The sequence below is a fragment of the Caretta caretta genome, chromosome 16, assembly GCF_965140235.1.
Source record: "Caretta caretta isolate rCarCar2 chromosome 16, rCarCar1.hap1, whole genome shotgun sequence".
NCBI classification, from domain to species: Eukaryota; Metazoa; Chordata; order Testudines; family Cheloniidae; genus Caretta; species Caretta caretta.
In genome coordinates this window covers 12,139,427-12,160,917 of record NC_134221.1, presented here as the reverse complement: position 1 = coordinate 12,160,917, position 21,491 = coordinate 12,139,427, and the positions used below count along the sequence as shown (strand labels likewise).

General features: G+C 46.9%; 1 protein-coding gene across 6 annotated transcripts in view; it reads right to left on the bottom strand.

The window, feature by feature from the left end:
• The window catches only part of COL27A1 (collagen type XXVII alpha 1 chain), a 239,406-nt gene that overhangs the window by 130,460 nt on the left and 87,455 nt on the right, over positions 1–21,491 (bottom strand). For all 6 annotated transcript variants that reach the window (XM_075120654.1, XM_048823074.2, XM_048823076.2 and 3 more), the window contains 2 exons: positions 6,830–6,883; positions 10–54 (listed from right to left, as the gene is read on the bottom strand). In XM_075120654.1, coding sequence (XP_074976755.1) covers positions 10–54; positions 6,830–6,883 — 99 coding nt within the window. The remainder of the gene's footprint in view (positions 1–9; positions 55–6,829; positions 6,884–21,491) is intronic.

Below are 21,491 nucleotides of genomic sequence, written 5' to 3'. Positions count from 1 at the left end.
CGTACTTACAATGAGTCCATGAACTCCAGGAGGACCCAGGGCTCCCAATTCTCCCTAAAAGGAAAGAGACCAACACCGTTACAGACTCTTTTTAGACAAACAGAGGCTGAAAAGTGGCTCAGTGTTTCAAGGTCTTGAAGGAAAAGACCAGCCTCCCCCTTGCACCCGCCTCCCCATTCCAACAGCCTGAGCAATCTAGAGCTTCCATCTTCAGAAAGCATGTTAATGAAGGAGGGCAGGCCCTCAGACAGAAGGCTACTTGTTGTTCTCCTGCAGTCCCTGCAGTTATGCGCTGAGACTGGCTTCCCCTCCTAGGAGCAGGCAGGATAAAGGGAGCGTTTCACTGGGTGTTTGAGGGGGAGGGGCAGGAGAAGGGAGGACAGGGAAAGGGTGGCAGATGAGAAGGGAAAAGAAAACCGGGGAGGAAGGGAACTGGACAGAGAGGATGGGATGGAAGGGGGGGCAGCCAGGGAAAAGGAAGGAGGGAAGGGGAGTTAAAAGGGATGAGCAGAGCTTGGTGGGAAGGATATGGGAGCAGTTCCTTTAGCCCTAGGGCGTGCAGGCAGGGAGGTGAGTGGTTACAGGCCATGACGTCTAATAGGGTGTGAAGGCACGACTCGGGCTGGGAGATCTGGGTTCCATCCCCAGCTCTGCCACCAGCTTCCTGAGTGACGTCAGGCAAGTCATGGCACCTCTGTGACTCAGTTTGCCCCTCTGTAAAATGGGAACAATCGTGCAACAAAATCGGTCACAAGAGACCACCTGGAAGAAAACAGGGTTGCAATCTGGGCACATTTTGGGGCTTTCTCCAGTGAGGAGGTTGCTACTAAGAAGCATGATCTCTTGTGCATGCAGGGCTAAGTAGTTGCTGCATGGGGGCCCGCAGACGAGAAGAGGAGTGGGACTGGGCACAGCATGTAGCACCTCCCATTGCACGTGGGGGTCAACACTGCTGACTACTGGAAAGGGCAGGACAGGGCTGCTTTAGAGACAGTCCAGTACTGGCAGCCTCTGCATGGAGGTGTCAGGGAAAGAGGGTGACTCCTTTCAACTCCTCTTCCCTCGCTTCATGCAGCTGCTGACCCCAATCTAGTCCACAGTGTTTTGTAACTCTTCATTTCCAGAAAGGAAATGGGCTTTACTTGCAGCAGCTTCTCCAAAGGGAGGCTGGCCTTGCACCCAGAGCATTTTAGCAGGAATCCCTTCAGGATTCTGCTATCGCTTCCGAGACACTCATTTGTAATAACACAGTGGAAAGCAGCACCCATTACTGGCTGGGTGCTAGGGATGGTATTCTCTAGTAGATCCAGCCTATTCAGAGGGAGCAAGTAATCAGCAATAAAGTCAGATGCAAACATTGTTGTAAGAGATGCCGCCCTCCCTAGCACACCTCAGAGGCAGACGCAGGCACACACAGAGATGGTATTGTTATAGAAGATATGGTTGATAGTTTCAAATAGGCAATCGGCAGTATACTATGCATTTTGGTGTGACTGTGCCAAAACAACAGGATTCCCTATTCACCCTGTGCCCTCTACTGTTTATCATCCACTATGGATGCCCTGTGTGCAGGTAACCTTGGAAAGAGCCAGCTACTCTTACTGGACTCTCAGTAACAGAGCCAACCATTTAGCAAAACAGAGATGCTGACTAGATTTGTGGTTAAGGCACTGGGCTGGCGCTCAGGAGATATGGGCTCAATTCCCAGCTCCACCATGCAGTTGCCAGGGGACAGATTTTTAAAGGCATTTAGGCACCTAAAGCAGCAGACAGGCACTTCTGAAAAATCTCACTCAGCACTTAAGCAGATTAGGTGCCTAACTCCCATTGGAATCATGTAGCGCTCAAAAGCTTGTCTCTTTCACCAACAGAAGTCAGTCCAATGAAAGATATGACCTTCCCTGCCTTGGACCTTTAGGTGCATAAATACCTTTGAAAATCTGGCCCTTTGTAACTTTGGGCAAGATACTTAAACCCCCTGTGCCTCAGTTCTCCATCTGAAAATGGGGATAACACTTCAATTCCGCCACAAATATTTAGACTGTAAATCTTTAGGTCTTACTATGCACATGTACAGACTTTAGCACAATCCCTTTAGCCTCTAGCAGCCACTCTCATACAAAAATAGTAATATACTCCTTCCACATTGCAATTTTTTATATAATCTGTGTTGGATCAGATACACCAACTCTAGATAGGTTATCAAAGAAAGTAGACAGAATTACCCAGGCTATGATGTGCATGCAGTGGAAGCCATTTTTACATAGTTCCATATAATAAAACTCCCTTTTACTGTAAAATTAAGAGAAAATCCTAAATGGTTTCCAATACAGTGCAAGGTGCCAATTACTTTTCTGCTTACTGTGAGCTTGTTTGGTGGAGAAAGTGAACTTTGTTGAAAGAAGGACCTACCTCCCTGCTTAAGTGTACTGATCTATTCTGAGGAAGGAAATGTGTTTATTTTACGGAAAATGGAGAAAAGGACTTTTTCACACACACACACACACTAATCCCAACCAACCCAAAATTGGTTTTCATGGTAAATTCCTTTCTTGCATATTTTGGACATCTGTTAAAGCTTTGTTCTCTTGGGTGGGATTTCAGGATCATTGCTACTGGGATAAGGTCTCCTTTAAAAGTTCAGTAGTCGTAGCCCTTTTTTGCCTGGTTCAGTTACAAGATGAAAGATACTCGATATTATCCAGCCAGGGAATAGAAGTACGACCTCATTTTCTGGATTCCTGATGGGTTCTATGTCCTCTGCTGTAAGGGATGGGGGGTTTAATTTTTATTCTATGCTCCTTGTTACTGGTGTGACCGGTTGGATACCCGAGCTATATCACAGTGAGTATACCTCAGGAGAAGGGGCACTTTAGTGTCCAGGGACTGAGTGAGGCTGGAGCCAATTGTCAAAACATACCACAAGGTTTTCCTGCTTGGGAAGGAGAGGGGGTGGTGGGTTAGTCACGCATGCCAGCCTTTCCCTGCCCTACGAAAGGAAAGCAGAGGTTTCACTGGTGCCTTGGCTGCATCAACCTTTATCTTCTCTGGCTAGGTTATCCACAACAATAGCGTGACCACTAATAGTTCCCCAGATTTATTATCATCTCCTGCTTATGAGAGAGAGAGGTGCATAGCCTGGAAATCCGACTCCATGCTCTCCTGTGGTGCTTGACTCTAGCTCTGGGTCAGGAGATAGATGAGGCGAGCTAATCATTGTTTCCCACGTCCAGTTCCTATGATTTTACAACTGATTTAAATGGCCAGAGATCAGGGGAGTGGGGGATATGGAATGTGATGGCTTAACAGTTCTCAGGAAGCTGGCAGGAGGAGACTTGCGGTAGACTAGCTCCTTTCACTGTATGAGATGAATGGAAAGAGGATGAGACGCAGACCGCACCAGTCATTCCCGTGCAGCAGCAGAAAAAGGAACAGTACAGAATGGTACAGATGCTGAGGCAGCTCAGTGGATCAGACACAGGAAGGGGCAGCTCAGGACCCATAGCTGCCTGCCTGTGATTTAGCCACGTTTCACCTAGCGAACATGGCGTATTTGTGAGTTCCACACGCAGACTTTCTGCAATTTTTCTGTGTCTGTGACTCTGCTCGTGACCTCATGAACCTCCCTTCAAATAAGCCAAAACATTCTGTTTTCATTCCGTAATCTCTGAGGCACATTAATATTTAAAGGCCATTGATAAGATGAAAGCAGAGTGATCCTTCTGGATGAATTAAATGGAGAGGACATTTACTTTCCTAGGATCTCTCTAATACTTTGGGAGTTGGCATTCAGCTGCTTTTAAACACATCTTCAGAATGGGCCTTCGATGTCTTGGAAACTTAAAAGTGTGTTCTTGGAAAAGAGAACATCTCTCTGAACATACATCAGGAGCTCAGACCTTCCTAAAGGACTGGTTGTCTTAAAGGATTGGTAATATCTATAGCCTTTCATTGCTAGGTCATTGATTCAAAACTAATCCATGTAGGAGTTGCCAGAGCTCACTGAACAGTGGGGGAAAAAATTCCAAGAATACTTTTTAGGAATCAAAAACATTGAATCAACTGCGTTCAGGACTCTTATGTTTTCACTTTGCACTAAAGCTGGAGCAATCAAGCCTGACTAGCAGAAAATGCTTGCAGAAACTGAATTTTATGCTGAATGGAAATTTCAAAATGTGCGCTTTAAGGGTTACTTATACAAATCATCCAATCAGGGAACAGAAACAATACCAGTGACTTGTGTAAATAACCAGTGCAGTGTGTATTTGAAAGATTGACCAAGAACTGTTCATAAACAAATCGGGAGGAGAATTGGCAAAGACATCCATGAATAACTAATACTTTTGAGAAAGTCTGCAATCTGCTAGGAAATATGTTGTGTGCAGGAAAAAAAGCGGTGAACACCTTATTTCTTATTAATTATTTTGCTCTGCTCGAACAGTGATTAAATAGTACCAACATCCAGTTGTTCAGTGGCCTATGTGAAATGAATTGGTGATCTCAGTCCAATTCCAGCAGGACAAGACCACTTCTTAAAAACCCAGTAAGGGTAATTTGAAAATATAGGAGAGACCAAGAACTGAATGGTCTGGAGACACTTGCTCCAGGTCAGAGCTGGGACACAAGAGTAGGGAGGTGTGAAGTCATTTCCTGTGCAGTATCTGGTCCATAGATAGATAGATAGCAATTTGGCACCTTTGAACAGGTATTTAAAATTCACTTTAAAAGAGAGAGGATCTTAGAGCTTCCTCCAAATACTCTAGACACACATTTATTAATGATCCAATGGCCGGAGATATGTGGCAGCGTGTTAGCTCATTTACCAGCATCAGGCAAATGAGATGCAATAGAAAGGAGGTTGTTAGGAGAACAACCCCTTGCACTTGTAGTACAAGCTTAGGAGAATCAGTGCTGCTGAATGCCTGCCCTGATACTCCAAGGACAGAACAGATAACAATGGGCATGTACCATTCTCTGAAACAATTGCCTGCTTCATATCTCTGCTGTTAAACATACAGCCTTCCAGAACCCCCAAGCTGTTCCCACAAGCAGCAATGGCCAAGTGAAACCAGATCAAATCAGGATTCTGGAATTTTAAAATGAGAGAAACCAGGAGTGGCTGTAAAAGCCAAAATGTCACTTGCCAGTTTGGGGCCAATTTTCCTAGGAGGCCTATATAGGCCCTGATCTCAAGATCAAAGGGAGTCTCTCTCTTGACTCAGTGACCTTAGTGAGCTCCAGATCAGGCCCAGAGAGCACAAACTGTTACGGAGGATAATATTGACAGTTGAATGTCAAGTCGGTTAAGAGCAGTGATGAGCTGCCAAAATCTTAACAACAAGTTCCCTCCTCACCCCTCGAGGCAGTCGTTGCCCACCCCCGCCCCCTGGGACTCCTGCCCCATCCAACCCCCCCGCGTTCCTTGATGTCCCCCCCCCGGACTCCTGCCCCATCCACCCCTCTCCCCTGTTCCCTGACTGCCCCCAGAACCGGGCAGGAGGGTCTTGTGGGCCACCGTAGTGGGTGCTCACCCCACCCCTAAGAGCCAGAGGCACCTGCCGGGGGGCGAGGTGGGGAGTCCCGGCGCTGCTTACCTGGGGCAGCTCCCAGGAAGCATCCGGCAGGTCCCTCTGGCTCCTAGGGGCGTGGGAGAGGCTGCTCCCCCACTGACCACATCAAAAGTGGCGCCTTAGGCACCGACTCCCTGGGTGCTCTGGGGCTGGAGCACCCACAGGGAGAATTTGGTGGGTGCAGAGCACCCACCGGCAGCTCTCCGCCCCGCGCCCGGCCCCAGCTCATCTCCACCTCCTCCCCTGAACGCACCGCCCTGCTCTGCTTCTCCGCGGTACCCCAACTCCACCCTCACCCTGGCTTCCCACAAATCAGCTGTTCAGCGGGAAGCAGGGGAGGACGGAGAAGCAGGCCACGGCTTCACACTCAGGCCGAGGGTGGCAGAGGTGAGCTGGGGCGGGGAGTAGTTCCCCTCCCCCCCCCCGGGTTACCTGCTGCAGCGCGGGCGGCCCTCCTCGCCCCCCCGAGCTCACCTCCACTCTGCCTCCCTGGGCCTGAGCGGGAAGCCACCGCTTGCTTCTCAGCCCGCCCCGGCTTCCCACGCGAACAGCTGATTCGCGGGAAGCCGCGGGGGGGAGGGGGGTGGAGAAGCAGAGCAGGGCAGCGCGTTCAGGGGAGGAGGCGGAGTGGAGTGGAGGTGAGGTGAGCTGGGGCTGGGGGTGGGGCGGGGAGCTGCCGGTGGGTGCTCTGCACCCACCAAATTTTCCCCGTGGGTGCTCCAGGGCTGGAGCACCTGTGGAGTCGGCGCCTAAGGCGCCACTTTTGGCCGGTTAAATTTAAAAGCCCTTTTAGAACCGGTTGTCCCTCGCGAACAACCAGGTCTAAAAAGGCTTCTAAATTTAACAACCGGTTCTAGTGAACTGGTGCAAACCGGCTACAGTTCAGCACTGGTTAAGAGCAACATCATTCCTCACACCCACGCTAAATTCCCTACAATTATATCCCTATGGGAAGAAAGTGCTCCACAGGACTGGGGTGCAGGAGAAGCAATGGAGGGGGCAGAGAGGGAAATGGGATGCAGATGGCACTACAATGACCTTTTAACTGAAACACTGGAACTAGCAGTTTATGTAAGAGATGGAAGGGCTTTTCAGAGGGATCTAAAACAACAGACTGACAGCTGCCTGTGAACTTCCAAGACAGCTTCAGCAGAGAGCTTCCTTCAGATTCTAGGCACCCAGCACAACATAGTACAACAGGGTGTAAAATGGAGCAGCAAGAGAGAAGCAAAAAGTCTACTGAAGACTTTGCAACTTACTGGGTTCCCATCTATGCCTGGAGGTCCTCGTTCACCAAAATCGCCAGGAAAACCCTGAGATTGGGAGGCAAATACAAACAAATGTTGGTTATTGGCACATACTGAGAAAAGAAAACAGACAACTTAATGCTACTCCTGTTTTGCTCAGAGCGGTGTTTTGAAAGCCAGCAGGTTACAAAGCAGGTCTGAGCACAGACAGACTGCCACTTGTGGTGCCTGAAGTTAAAGATTATGATTAAAAAGACTCCCAACACCTCCAACATACTGGAGGAGCACTATACGGCCATGTGGACGAGAACAAGGTTTGAGTCTGTCCAGAGGCCAGCAGGAGGTGCTAAAGAGACTGACCACATCTGCAGCATGCTTTGCATCACTCAGCCATGAGCCGTAATACATTCAAGCAGTAAGAGTCCCAAGAGGTAGAAATCAGAGGAGAAAACAAAGAAGTCTGTAGCCTTGACCATAATGTGAAAAACACCTAGGTGTCAGCAGTGGGAATGCAATAGGGGTCAGCAATGAGATAGCCAAGGACAAACCAATTCGTAAGCCGTGGTTAAAACCTGCACAGTTGTTGGCCGTGGTTTGCCCTTGTCTATTCTTGCAGCTAAAACCATATCTATCACTGGATCAGCGGCATCCATTGGTAACCCCCTTTATCAGCAACAGACAAATATCACAGCTTAGACAAGGCATTGGAGGCTCCAATGAGGACAAAAGGTATGTGTTGATTTCCCCCCCACACACACACACACTTTTGCCTCTTGCATAAGCTGCTGACAGCTTGTGGAGAACCACCAGCAGTGCTACAGAAAGTCTGAGTCAGGCACCGAATGCCAGCTTTCATTCTGTTTTAAAATTGGGTCACAGCAACCTAAAGAGAAGCTTTGCTGCTTATAGCTGAAGTCTTTACTGGAATATAGGCAGAGAGAGGAAAGAGAGGGTATTAAACCAGAAAGCCAGAAGCTGCCTGTCACATTAACATTTCTAGAGCCCCGCAAAGTGCACTGTGTATGTCAAAGAAGAAACACCCTGAAGATCTGTAATTTTGTGTAGATGTGAAGTGATAATGAGGGTAACGAACAGAAGTTGAGGGATCCGATGCTGCCCGTGACACTGAGGGAATGTTCACACTGCAGCTGGGAGCATGCTGCCCCACGTGGGTAGACAGGCTACCTCTGTTCAAGCTGGTGCTCTAACCATGGCAGGGTAGCACAAGTGCCAGCTTAGTTAGCGACAGGAGTACACACCCATCCAGACCCTCTGGGTGTGTATTTTGGCAGTTTAGCCAAGCTGCCGCTCATGCTACCCCCCACGACACAGCTATGTTTAGCTCAAGCAGCTACACTGCTTGCTCAACCAGAGCTAGCTCGCCTGTCTGTCTGTGTTGGGAAGTGCGCTCTGAGCTGCAGTGTAGACGTACCCGGAGAGCGCTCACCTACCGGCCAGTTGGTAGATCAGGGAATACAAAGTTAGATCAAAGACATATCCCCCCAGCAATACTGACTGCATACAGCATGGCCAGAAAGGCTTGAGCTTTCAGAAGGCTGGACAGAGCAGAAAAAGTCCAATCTTACCCCCCAAGACAGGGGTGGTTTTCCTTTAAAATACAGTGGGATTTGAATTTTTCTGATCATTGCTTGTACAAGCTCTTTGGATCAGCTGAGAGTCCCAAAAGCAGCTTCCCTTTCGGGCTGAAGTAGGGGCTCCCTGACTTATACCAATCAGCGTGGCTTTCAGTGGAAAGGGTCGGTCTGGAAAGAGTTTTCATTGGTATTTACAGAAGGCAGGAAAGAATTCTGCACCTTTCGAGTGATGTTTGATTGCAGGAAAAGAAAGTGACAGCTTGTGGCAATGCCAATTAGAGCTTGACTGACCCTCCTTGGCTTGAACTATTTAGAGCAGAGGTGGGCCACATCAGGCCCACGGGATCATCCTGCCTGGCCCTTGAGCTCCCGGCTGGGGAGGCTAGCCCCAGGCCCCTCCCCCGCAGCCTCAGTGCGCCATGCCACCAGCGCGGGAGGGGGGCTGCACTGCGGGGGCAGGGGAGAGCAGGGAGGGAGGCTCACCTGCAGCCTCCAGGGAGCAGGCGGGCAGTGCAGGTGGCGGGAGCATGGCGAACGTGGATGGAGGACTCGGGAGGAGCACCGGGCGGCCACGCAGCCGGCTGGAGAGAAGCGGCACTTTGAAGCAGAAACCGCTGCCTCTCTCCGGCTGCCCCTGCTCCTTGCGTCCTCCGCCCATGTTCGCAGGGCCACATTCTGAAAGGGGCTTTAGCGGGGGGTTGGACAGGGGGTGGGGTCCTGGGGGGCCTGTCGGGGGGCGGGGGTGTGGATAGGGGTCAGGGCAGTCAGGGAGCAGGGGGGGTTGGATAGGGGGTGGTGTCCCGGGGGGGCAGTTAGGGGCAGTGGGTCCCAGGAGGGGGTGGTCAGGGGACAGGGAGCAGGGGGGTTAGATGGGTGGGGAGTTCTTAGGGGGGCAGTCAGGAGCTGGGAAGTGAGAGGGGATGGGGGCCAGGCTGTTTGGGGAGGCACAGCCTTCCCTACCCAGCCCTCCATACAGTTTTGGAACCCCAATGTGGCCCTCAGGCCAAAAAGTTTGCCCACCCCTGATTTAGAAGAACTTGGGTCCTGTTTGGGATGGCAATTGAGCTTCTCTTCACATCTGGCCCAGGAAGCTCACTGTGCATAGCAATCACTCAGGTTCAGCGATCAAATCTGGAGTCGTGCAAATCTCGCCAAATGCAGCTCAGTGGCAATAATGCAGAGGAGAAGGAAGCTGGACACTGTAAAGGCTGGGACTGGTCTTCCGCTGCTCATGTTAGCAATCGCTGCCGAGACATGGGGTATCGTGTGCCCCTGCTGGCCATTCTCTAGAGATGCAATCCCTCTTTATACTGCTGGAAGAAGCCAATTACTTTAGCTACCTTTGTTTGGGGACCTGCCCCTTCTCTCCCTAGGCCAGAAACTGAAGAGATGCGGTGGGAAAGGAACAATAGCCAGAGTTGAAAATACAGGTGCGTCTCCCCTTTCATGACTCAGCTTTCAGGGCTCTGTTCACCACTGAGCAGAGCATAAGCACAAGGCCTAAACACTCAAATCTTCAAAACAGGCCATAAGTGGTGCATAGGCCTTTGTATTTCACCCTCTGAATTCCCTCCCTCTAAGGTAAGAAGTTGCCTGGAAGATAATTTATTTAGGGTTTGATCCTGTCAAGTGCTGAGTGCCCTTGACTCTCACTGACCTAATGGCAGCTGAGGAAATCAGCTCCTACAGGATCAGACCTGAAATTCTTTCCCTGTAGTTTCTTTAAAAGCCAATATGGTACATTCATTTCAACAGGGATAATTCTGCCTGCTAGAGGAAAAAACAGAATGGCTGTATCCTGGGGGATCAAACGTTGTATTTAAGAGTACAGCAATTCTCATGTTCCTTTAGTAGGAAATATTTTACGGAGAGAGATGTGACATCCCCAGTACCCTGTCTCCAATATCATATGTTCCTAAGGAAGTCACAAACCTATCCTTAATGAATCTATTGCAACATTATCCTACAGAAGGAAAATTTCTTCCTCATCCCAGATTTTGCTTGAAAGCATGAAGAATGATGGATCTTACCATGTGTAGCCTATCTAGCACAAATCCATGTGTTGTTTGTATCTGTATCAAAAGGACAATTCCTGGTTATGAATCTTACTAAATAAATTGCTTCTACAGGAATAACATGAGGCAGTGAGTTCCAAAGGTTAGTTACAGATGCCTAAAAGAAAAAAAACGGACTTATTTTTTATTGTTTTTTACATTTGTCTTTTAAGATTCACTGAGCGCTTCCTCATTCTTGTCATACGGTGAGGGTAACTTGAAGCTCTCAATTGGCTCTCTTTACCAGTATTTTATTATTTGTATTACAATGGAGCCTAAAGGCCTGAATGAGATCAGGACCCCATTGTATGAGGTATTGTACATACATAAAGTAGCAGAGTCCACATCCCAAATAATTTATAATCTAAATGGACAACACAGAGGGTAGGAGAAAGAAAGGATTATTGGTTCAATTTTACAGATGGGGAACTCTTTCTGCGGAAAAGGACCTAGGGGTGACAGTGGACGAGAACCTGGATACGAGTCAGCAGTGTGCCCTTGTTGCCAAGAAGGCCAATGGCATTTTGGGATGTATAAGTAGGGGCATAGCGAGCAGATCGAGGGACGTGATCGTTCCCCTCTATTCGACATTGGTGAGGCCTCATCTGGAGTACTGTGTCCAGTTTTGGGCCCCACACTACAAGAAGGATGTGGATAAATTGGAGAGAGTCCAGCAAAGGGCAACAAAAATGATTAGGGGTCTAGAACACATGAGTTATGAGAAGAGGCTGAGGGAGCTGGGATTGTTTAGTCTGCAGAAGAGAAGAATGAGGGGGGATTTGATAGCTGCTTTCAACTACCTGAAAGGGGGTTCCAAAGAGGATGGCTCTAGACTGTTCTCAATGGTAGCAGATAACAGAACGAGGAGTAATGGTCTCAAGTTGCAGGGGGGGAGGTTTATATTGGATATTAGGAAAAACTTTTTCACTATGAGGGTGGTGAAACACTGGAATGCGTTACCTAGGGAGGTGGTAGAATGTCCTTCCTTAGAGGTTTTTAAGGTCAGGCTTGACAAAGCCCTGGCTGGGATGATTTAACTGGGAATTGGTCCTGCTTCGAGCAGGGGGTTAGACTAGATGACCTTCTGGGGTCCCTTCCAACCCTGATATTCTATGATTCTATGAACTCAGGCACAGAGGGATAAGTAATTTGCCCATGGTCACATGGTTAGTCTGTGGCTGAGCCAGGAATTGAACCCAGCCCTTCTGAATCCTAGTCCAGTGCCTTACCCTTAACACGGACATCTTCACTCTGATATTCTGCATATCTCCTAATATTCACCTCTCTTTTTCAAACTTTTAAGTCTCTCCATTCACAGAATCCCTCCTGTCCCCACCCATGGTACACTTCAACTCCAGTCAGCTGCCCGTCCCTGCCAGGTTCTTTCTGAAATGCAGGGACCAAGATGAACAGAACTTTCATAGCGAAGACCCCCTGCATCAGTTTACACAATAATATTTTCAGTATTACTTGCTTTCTCCATCTTAAGACAGCCTTAATGTCTTGTCCACACAGCCCATTCTGCAAATACCTAACTCAAGGATACTCAGACCTCAATGGAGCCACAGTAGTGTGAATTCAGTTTCATTTACTACAGTACTATTCCTATTTAAACAGTATGATGGGAAATATTTTGTTTATATTATAGAATTCTCACAGCAAGGAAGTTAATAACTTAGTGCAAGTTGTTAACTTAATTGAACAACAACAACAACAGTAAAAGCATCCTGATTGGTTAATAACTTAGACTGGTTAATAATTAAATCCCACAGTGTTTTAATATCAGGAGCTGCAGAGAGCCACAGGAGACATGTTAAAGAACCACTTGTGGCTTGCAAGCCACTGTCTGTCTGCCTTCACTGAACTGAACTGCCGATAGTATGTCTTGCCCTCAGAGGCTAGAATTTATTCATAACCCTTTCTCCAGCAAGAGCAGTAAATGGCTCTAAGTTACACTGGCGTTACAAACCAATGAGCTGCCCAGAGTTGTGTGTGTCACACAGCACAGACTATGGTTATGTCTATGTAATGGGGAATATAGTGCCATAGCTATGGCACCATAGCTATGCTGCCCTAACCCCATAGTGTAGAAGTAGCCTACTGTGACAGAAGGGGTTTTCCTGTCGCTGTAGGAACACCTCCTGTCTGAGTGACGGTAGCTGGAAAGAAATCTTCCATCGACCAAGCTGCATATACACCGGGGGTTAGGGCAGCACAGCTACGGCACACAGCACTCTGGATTTTTCACACCCGTAAGCACTGTAGCTATGTCGACTTAAATTTTAAGCACAAACCAGACCTATGCACAGATTGACTCTTTACTTCCATAAACACCAAATGCTTTTGGTATAAGATCAGTTTCACAATAGAAGAGCCAAAGTCCATCATCAGAGCAATAAGAACTAACTTTTCTTTTCCTTTTTTGGTCTGCCTCTCCCTGCCAATGAGGGCTCAAGTATAGGGGTACGCAGTAGTCACTACATCAAGCACAAGTGTGTCTTCAAGGAGAAAGAAGTTGTGTTTAAGATGATTTTTGGCTGGACTCTTCTCTAGTTTTGAGCTCCACTCAGCACAGGGGTATGTGAGGTGTGTCAGGGAGCCAACTGCAGCTCACTGATTTGGTGCTGGATCAAGTTAGAGTAGCCTATGGGCTGCTCTAAATTACACCAATGGTGTAAAACTCCTACAAGACAATTGGAGGATTAATACAGCAGAGTTTTGCCATGCCTCCTACCTGCCCCACTCCTTTCCTCCTCTGGTACACCTTTTGCAATGGGGCAGGGCAGAGGCAGCTGGTGCAGGAGCCAGGTCCACCAGCTTTATGCCAACAGAGAGATCCCCTCTGCTAAGGGAGTTCTCCACAGTGAGACTCTTAGTGCCACTCAGGCAAGAGCCTAATGGAGCATCTGGCCCCTTGATTTTGTGATTATATCTAGGGCTTAAGCAGAAAGGATCAAGTTATTCAAAACAACCGTCCCCTGCCGCATGCACAGATACTATGGTAATGGACGCCAATATGGAGAACCTAGACAGACAGACACACACGCTGTGAGGAGGCTTTCAAATAAGAAGTCACCATAGAGCTCCCTTAATCCACCTATCTGGCTCCAACAGACGAAGTCTGACTGGGAGTCTGCTATGCAGTGGGTGATATTATTGTGTTCTGTGGACTGCTAGATGACAGCATGGGGCAGGAGAGGGAGGGAGAGAGAGCGAGATTCCCTCCGGTTCAGCAGAGAGGAACCTCTTTGTGTACACATTCCACTGCTGGTTTGTCTCAGAGAGAAACAGATCGGGGACGGGAAGAGCTTTGAAGAAAGTGAAAGTCAGGCTCAGAATGCTGGTTCAGCTCATTTTATCTGACACAAGACTGGCAGACACTAAGAGAATAAAAAATGGGCTTTGGTAAGATCCCTGGAAGCCAGAACATGATGGCATAGCAGTCCTTTCCAAGCAGTGTCTCACTTTCTCTCTCTCACACCCTCTCTCTCGCCCCAAAGATTTTTGGTAGTTTAATTGCTGGCACTCTGCACAGCTGCACCCGACCAGCTCCATTGAATGCTACGGACAGAGGCTTCTTTGGAAAGATGAATCTGAAGAAAGCAAAATATGATGGCCAATAGCAGCATGCCATTTGGAAACTCCATCAGTGAAACTGACATGAGTGAGACTCGAATAGTAGCACACCAATAGCAAAAAATGCAGAGAAGCCTGAAAATAAGACATCACCAGAGATTCACTTATCTTCCAAGGGTTTGCACCAGAGACTGGAGCAGTTAACACCCAGGGATCAAATTCTGCCCCCAATTAAGTCAATGGGAGTTTTGTCATTGACTTCAGTGGAGCCAAGATTTCCCCCTCTGCTGTACCAATCATCTGCAGCATTCAGCTCATGCTAGTGAGGGTGTAAAAACTTGGTTGGGGTCAGGTTTCAGATTTTACGGGAATCATTGCAAAAGGGAAAGTTGTGCGCCTTTCCAACTAGGCACTGTGTCTCCTAAGCCTGCACACAGGCCTGGCCAAGAAGCTGTGGTGAATGCCTGCTGGAAGCAGCTTTCTGATGTCTGCAGACACAATAAATAAATAAAGGGCATTCTTAAAAAAAGCAAAAAACAGGAAAAACCAAAACTCTGCTACATGCTGAACCAATAAGGCTAAAACAGGGAAAACTCGTTGCTTGATCAATAAAACGATATTGCCTTTGAATATTCTTTTGTTTACAATTTTACAACTAGTGAAGGATGATAAGAATGCTCATAGAAATGACACTGTAGCTACAAGAAAAGGAGTACTTGTGGCACCTTAGAGACTAACCAATTTATTTGAGCATGAGCTTTCGTGAGCTACAGCTCACTTCATCAGATGTTTACCGTGGAAACTGCAGCAGACTTTATATACACACAGAGAATATGAAACAATACCTCCTCCCACCCCACTGTCCTGCTGGTAATAGCTTATCTAAAGTGATCAACAGGTGGGCCATTTCCAGCACAAATCCAGGTTTTCTCACCCTCCACCCCCCACACAAATTCACTCTCCTGCTGGTGCTAGCCCATCCAAAGTGACAACTCTTTGCATAATCAAGTCGGGCTATTTCCTGCATAGATCAAGGTTTTCTCACATCCCCCCACCCCCATACACACACAAACTCACTCTCCTGCTACACAGAATATGCAGCTACACTGCTGCATATTCCATAGTGATAACTCTCCACACTCTAGTAACAGCACTCTGACTTCTGATGGTATGTCTACACTGCAACCGGGAGGTGTGATTGCAGCATGTGTAGACGTACCAGAGTTAGCTAGATCAGTTAGCTAGCTAGATCAGAGCTAGCTTGAGTAACAATAGTAGTGAAGCCATGGCAGCATCGGCATCAGCTGCTTAAGCATGTACCCAGGATCCTGCATGAGCAGGGCTAGCCCATGCTGCCCCATGGCTTTGCTGCTACTGTTACTCGAGCTATCTTTGATCTACATGAGCTGCAATCACACCTCCCAACTGCAATGTAGACATGCCCCAAGAGAAAAGCACTACAGCAGTAGTTCTCAAAATGACCCCTGGGCAACCAGAGGAAGGATGGCTCAGTGGTTAGGGTGCTCGTCTGGGACTTGGTCAACTCTAGGTTCAAGTCCTTACCAACCACAGACATCCTGTGTGACCTTGAGCAACTCACTAAAGGCTTATCTACACAGGGAATTATTAACAATTATACTGGTATCATTAAACTGATTTGATATATACAGCTGTATTGGTCTGAGTATTTTGTGGACAATCTTTTTTTTTTTTTTTGGTTTAGTTTATGCCCCTTCCAGAACAAGATAAAATAAACCAGAAAAAGGCACAAGAGAGTGTCCACATGGGGAGTTATACCCATATAATTTCAATTTACATCTTAATTTATAGCAGTGTAACTTTGACAAGCACTTAGTCTCTTTGGACCTCAGTACCCCACCTGTACAATGGGATAACAGTACAACCCTCCCTTGCTGTGAGGATCAATGTGTTAAAGAGTGTGAGGTGCTCAAATACTGTGGTGATGGGGACCATATACGGTAAAAAGACAGAACGGGGCTGTTGGGTAGTAAGTATCACATTGGTGTCCAGAGAGTTCGGTAAAGATTAAAGCCCCTTTGTTATTCTGCCCTTCCCCAGCCTGGGGGAAAATAGGGCTAAAATGCCAATAAACTAAGAACTGAAACACAAAACAGGGATGTCAACATTAACAGCTAGAATAGTAGGTTCAAGACAACACTCACTACCCTTGGCCTGGTCTCCCCTTTGTCTAAATTATGCAGCCTATGCCAATAGTGCTCAACCTTTCCAGACTACCGTACCCCTTTCAGGAGTCAGATTTGTCTTGCGTTTCACCTCTCTTAAGAGCTACTTGCTTACAAAAATCAGACAAAAAATACAAAAAAGTGTCACAGCACACTATTACTGAAAAATTGCTGCTTTCTCATTTTTGCCATATAATTATAAATCAATTGGAAAATAAATATTGTACTTACATCAGCATATAGCATATAGAGCAGTATAAACAAGTCATTGTCTGTAGGAAATTTTAATTTGTACTGACTTTGTTCGTGCTTTTTATGTAGTCTGTTGTAAAATTAGACAAATATCTAGATGAGTTGATGTACCCACTGGAAGACCTCTGTGTACCCTTGGGGGTACACATACCCCTGGTTGAGAACAACTGGCCTAAGCCCTCCCAAATCCCAGGTGTTAATGGCAGCATGTGGTTCCCAGGTGCATGTCTTTGGACCTAAACATGTAAAATGAATCCTGCGGGAACAGGGGCAACCCAGCCTCAGAAGGAACTTAAGCACAGTGTCATAGGTACTAATTTTCCATACATGCAACAGATGTAGGAATTGCATGCAACCATGAAAAAGACAGGGGAGATGGTCCCAAAGCCCGTCTCTCTACAAAGATAAGATCCAAACTATGAAATATTCTAACAGCAACGGTCCAGTGCATGAGAGCTTTCAATAGTAATGCCACAGTGTTTCAGATGCTTACCAAATACTGCAGTATTTTTAAAGGGGTGAGCAGCACTGCTTTGGACCCCTGTTGTGGATTACTGCAGTACTCTGCTTTTTAACTCAGGGAATTGCATTAGCTCCCACACATACCTATGGTTATTTCCCAACTTGGCCGTCCCCAACGCGCAGCCAATCGCCTCTTGTTTGATCCTGCAAGGCAGTCATGTTCCACAACATTGGTAATGCCACAAATTGGCCAGAATGCTACAAGCAAGCAGCCACTGGGATTAGAGGAAGATTTTGTTACTCTATCTGCTCCTTGTTCTTCCCCAGATTCTTCCTACTACCTCCCTCTAGTGTCCTCAAGGAGTACTGCATTGACTCACTTCTGCTCTATTCCACTAGCGTGATATACCACATTAGAGACGTGGGAGAGGCAGAAAGCGCTTCTTTCACAGCCTTGCTGATAAGCAAATACAGGGTGGGGCCAACGACAAGAGATTTGTGAAAATGACTAACCAGTCTAATATAATTAAAATCCTGCCCCACAGGATAGTAAAGAAATGTATAACTTTCGTTGATGAAAATCCTACCATTTAGGATTGTGAGCGTGTTGCAAGCACGCTGCAGTTTGCTTCCTGAGCAGCATAGCCTGTGGAAAGTATGCTCAAGGACTGGGATTGAACAGAGAAACACCACACTGAAAAATATATAGATATTCATCCTGCCAGCTATAGGATCCAAAGTGGGGAACTGGATGGAGGCAACAAAGGCAACAGAGCTAAGAGGAAAACACGTGAGTAACAAGTTTTGCTGGAGAAGAGCCAATGGGGCTCCTCTATGGACTGCTGAAGTCAGGTATGACCAAACTTTTGGCTCTAGTTAGCAGCTGGGAAATATTAAAAAAAGCTGAATGGATTTCACATTGTCAGAGAGAAACTCCCTGAAAGAAGCAAGCCGAAGTGGCGTTCAAAAACAGCATATACAAGCAGGAGAGGGTATTGCCCTAAGGAAATGGTCTTCAGTATATATATGGCCCCCATTATATGGTGCTCATATGTGAGCACCTCACAACACCCTGGTGAGGCAGGGCTCTGCTATTCTCTCCATTTTACAGAGAAGTAACTGAGCCCCAAGAGGGTAAATGATTTGCACCAGGCCACCCAGGAAGGCTGTGGCACGATTGGGAATGGAGCCCAGGTCTTCAACATCCTAGGATATCCACTGGATCAGATCAGCCTTCCCCTCTGCAAAAGGCATATCATCCTGTGCCCAGCTTAATGAGAGTTCTGGTGAGGATGGTCAGGCTCAGACAGATAGATGAACACAAACACTATTTTCCCCTTTCCCTGTTTATATCATGGTGCCTGTTAAAATGGTGCTCAAGACCAGGTCCTCTCCTTTCACTGCTTAAAGGGACACAAGGAGAAACCAGGCCTTTTTGCTATGGTTGTCAGAGAGGCTCTAGAAAGACAGACAGAAAGAAAGAAAAACAGAGCTCTCAACCTCATCACGGAGATCAATGATCCTCAAGAAATAGAGGAGAATGGTAAGATGCTTTGAATCTTATACCTCCCCTAGACTTTTTCAGAGGTGAAAAAGAGAAAGAGAACATCTGATTTTATTTAAAACTCCTTCTCTGCTGGAGTAAGGGAAGCAATCTGGTGGCTGCTGCTTCAAAGAATCCTGGCAGGTCTTCAGGCCGATAGAATCCTTCTCCAAAAATAGGATTTTATTTTCCTGTTGGCTGAAGGTAAAGCTGCCCAAAGCACCCAGCCCTCCAGCCTTGGTCTGCAAAAAGCTATGTTTGCCAGTTGGCTTCAGCCAGGTGAGCTGCTGCCCAGAAAGTCTCCCTGAAGGATGGAGTTTGTAAGTCAAACAGTTTAAACAAAAAGAAGGGGAAGGCATTCATAGAAAAAGTGGGATAATAAAATAAACGAATGGAACTTACGCTGGCAGCGTTGATCTCTGACAACATCCTTTGTGAATAGAACAGGCATGAGCCTCTCTACCGGTGAGCAAAGGGGCTGACAGGTATGTCCAAGTGCAGGTTTTAGAGGCAGAAGAGCTAAGAGAAGTCCCCGCACGCAGACCCTTAACACTGTACAATCTCCAGGCTCCCCGGCTGTGTTCATTCATGCTTTTGACTCTTCAGGAAGGACAAGAGCCTTCACCTGTCCTGCTTCCAGATCTAGAACCATAGCAACTTCCTCTCACCCAAACCACCATCTCCTTCCTGGAGCCCTGTAACAGATGGGCGGTACTGCTACAATTCTGCCCCTTTGCTCCTCAGAGACGGCCATTGTGAGATGGACACATAACCTTACTCTTCCACGTTTCATGCTCTCTCACAAAGATTTCACATCATCCTCTTATGTACCTAGACAGATCTCCACCTGTGAGACACATGGGAGCCATTGGAAAGACTCCCATTGACTTAAATAGGGTTTGGATCAAGCCCCTCAACTGGAGGACTGAAATTCCATTGACGTTCACTTGGGCTTCTTTGCAGTTCTGGCCTCTTTGATTCTTCACTCCTTTTGCTCCATGTTTTGCTGCATAGGACTTTTTTCACTTTGTTGGTGCCCTAATCGACAGCTTAGACCCTAGGGTGATGAGCACTATAGAGACCTTACTTACCTTTTTTTCCTCTGCAACTTTTCTTTCAAACATCCTAATCCGTTATCAACCAAGGTATCCAAATCATGCTGTTTTCTCCTTAAGGAACATTTCTAGACCCAAATTTTACATTTTTGAAAAAAAAACTTTTAAATTTGCAAGAATGTTTTTACTTTTTTTTTTTTTTAAATTTAAATTTAAATCAATTCAGGTTTTCGTTTGATCAATGAGTAAACATTTACCTGCAGGAAGGATGGACAGTTTTATGCTAAAGGCATCAGACTGGTACCCAAGAGATTTGGGTTCTGAGTTCCCAGTTCTGCCAGGAACTCCCCAGATGACCTTGGTTAAATCACTTAATGTCTTAGTGCCTCAGTTCCCCCTGAATTAAAAGAGATTCTAGGCATAATAATTCTTTCCTACCTCACAGGAGTGTTCAGGGAACACATAATACATGCTTGCGAGGCATCAGAAATCAGAGTGATAGAAGCCATGTAAGTACCTAGCTAGATGGATATAGGAAACCCAAACACATTATTTTAAAAAGTGGAAAGTGAAACTAACTAGAAAGAGACCAGTGTGTCACTTCAGACTGATACCAGTGTGTCATGATGGTGAAACAGGCCCAGAGAGAAGGGACAATTAACAGCCCAATTTTACTGTCCAAGTTGAGGCAGAAGGAGAAAGTAAAGAAACCAGAGAAGCAGTGAAAAGTAAATTCTGTTTTTGAAATATGTCCCATCTGAACCATCTAAAGTGCTACCACCAGTAACAAAAGCAATTACTTTTAAAAGAGAGACTTATCTGGCCAACAAGCAAAATGACATTAAAGAGGTAACACCCCCTGCTCCTCCCCAAACTGCAGTAGGAGTTTGATTGATTACAAAGTGTTCAGGACCTCGTTTGATTTACCTCCAATAGACAACAGCTCCTGAAAGGCCAGTAGCACAAATCATGACCACCAATTCCTGAAACCCCTTTGTGTTCCCCAAAAGCTTTCTATTGTATCCAGTTCCTGAAGCAGCCTGACCCTGCTGGGCTTGGGAGACCCAGGGTGAGGGACTGGTGCCCCACTGTGTTAGGTGTTGTACCACACTTATTCAAAACAAAATATTTGAAAATCATGTCGTCCTTCAGAGCTTGCTAGCTAGGCCCGGGGGCTCAGATCTGAGACTGTCCTCCCAGTCAGGAAAATGCTCTGCTCTAGGTCTCATTGAAACAGGGCAAGCAATCTTGTTTAACCACAGAGGCAGCTAAAGCACAAAAAGGAGGCCAAGCTAGGTTGTAGCATAACTTTGCACTGGCATCAAACCACTTTACATAGGGGTTAGAAACCATGTCCTAGCGAATACGTTTCTGGAACTGTCTACGTACTAAAGCCTCTTGGGGAAGCCTTCCAGCATTGCACCAACGGCAGCTAGCCCCAGTCCTGCAAGAAGTTCCACATGGGCAGACCCCCCACCACCCAAAAGGAGCCCCACTGAAGTCAGCAGGGGGTCTGCCAAAGCCAAAGGCCCTGCAGCATCAGGCTCTTAGTGACACTGCTGTTTATTAGGCTGCTTAAAGCAGAGACAACCTGAGCTGCAGAGATTAGATCCAAACCTTCCCAAAGTCTGGGCTTGCACAGATTAGGCAGTTTTAGGTTGGCCCACTCTGAAGACAGGGTGGAGCCATGACACTGGATCCTGAATGCACCCAAGTTCAGGGTAGTACAGGACACCACTGGTTTTACCACTGCTCAGAGACGGTCTAGATGACATGGTGTTAAAATTGCTGGTGGACACCAACAGCCGGTCTACATTACAGTTACCATCACTGTTAGTACCACTGGAATGGTGCAAGACTGCTCCAAAAAGGGCTAGTGTAGACAAGGTCTCAGTGCGTGAAGGCACAAATTTTTAGGGTCAGTTGTAGAACA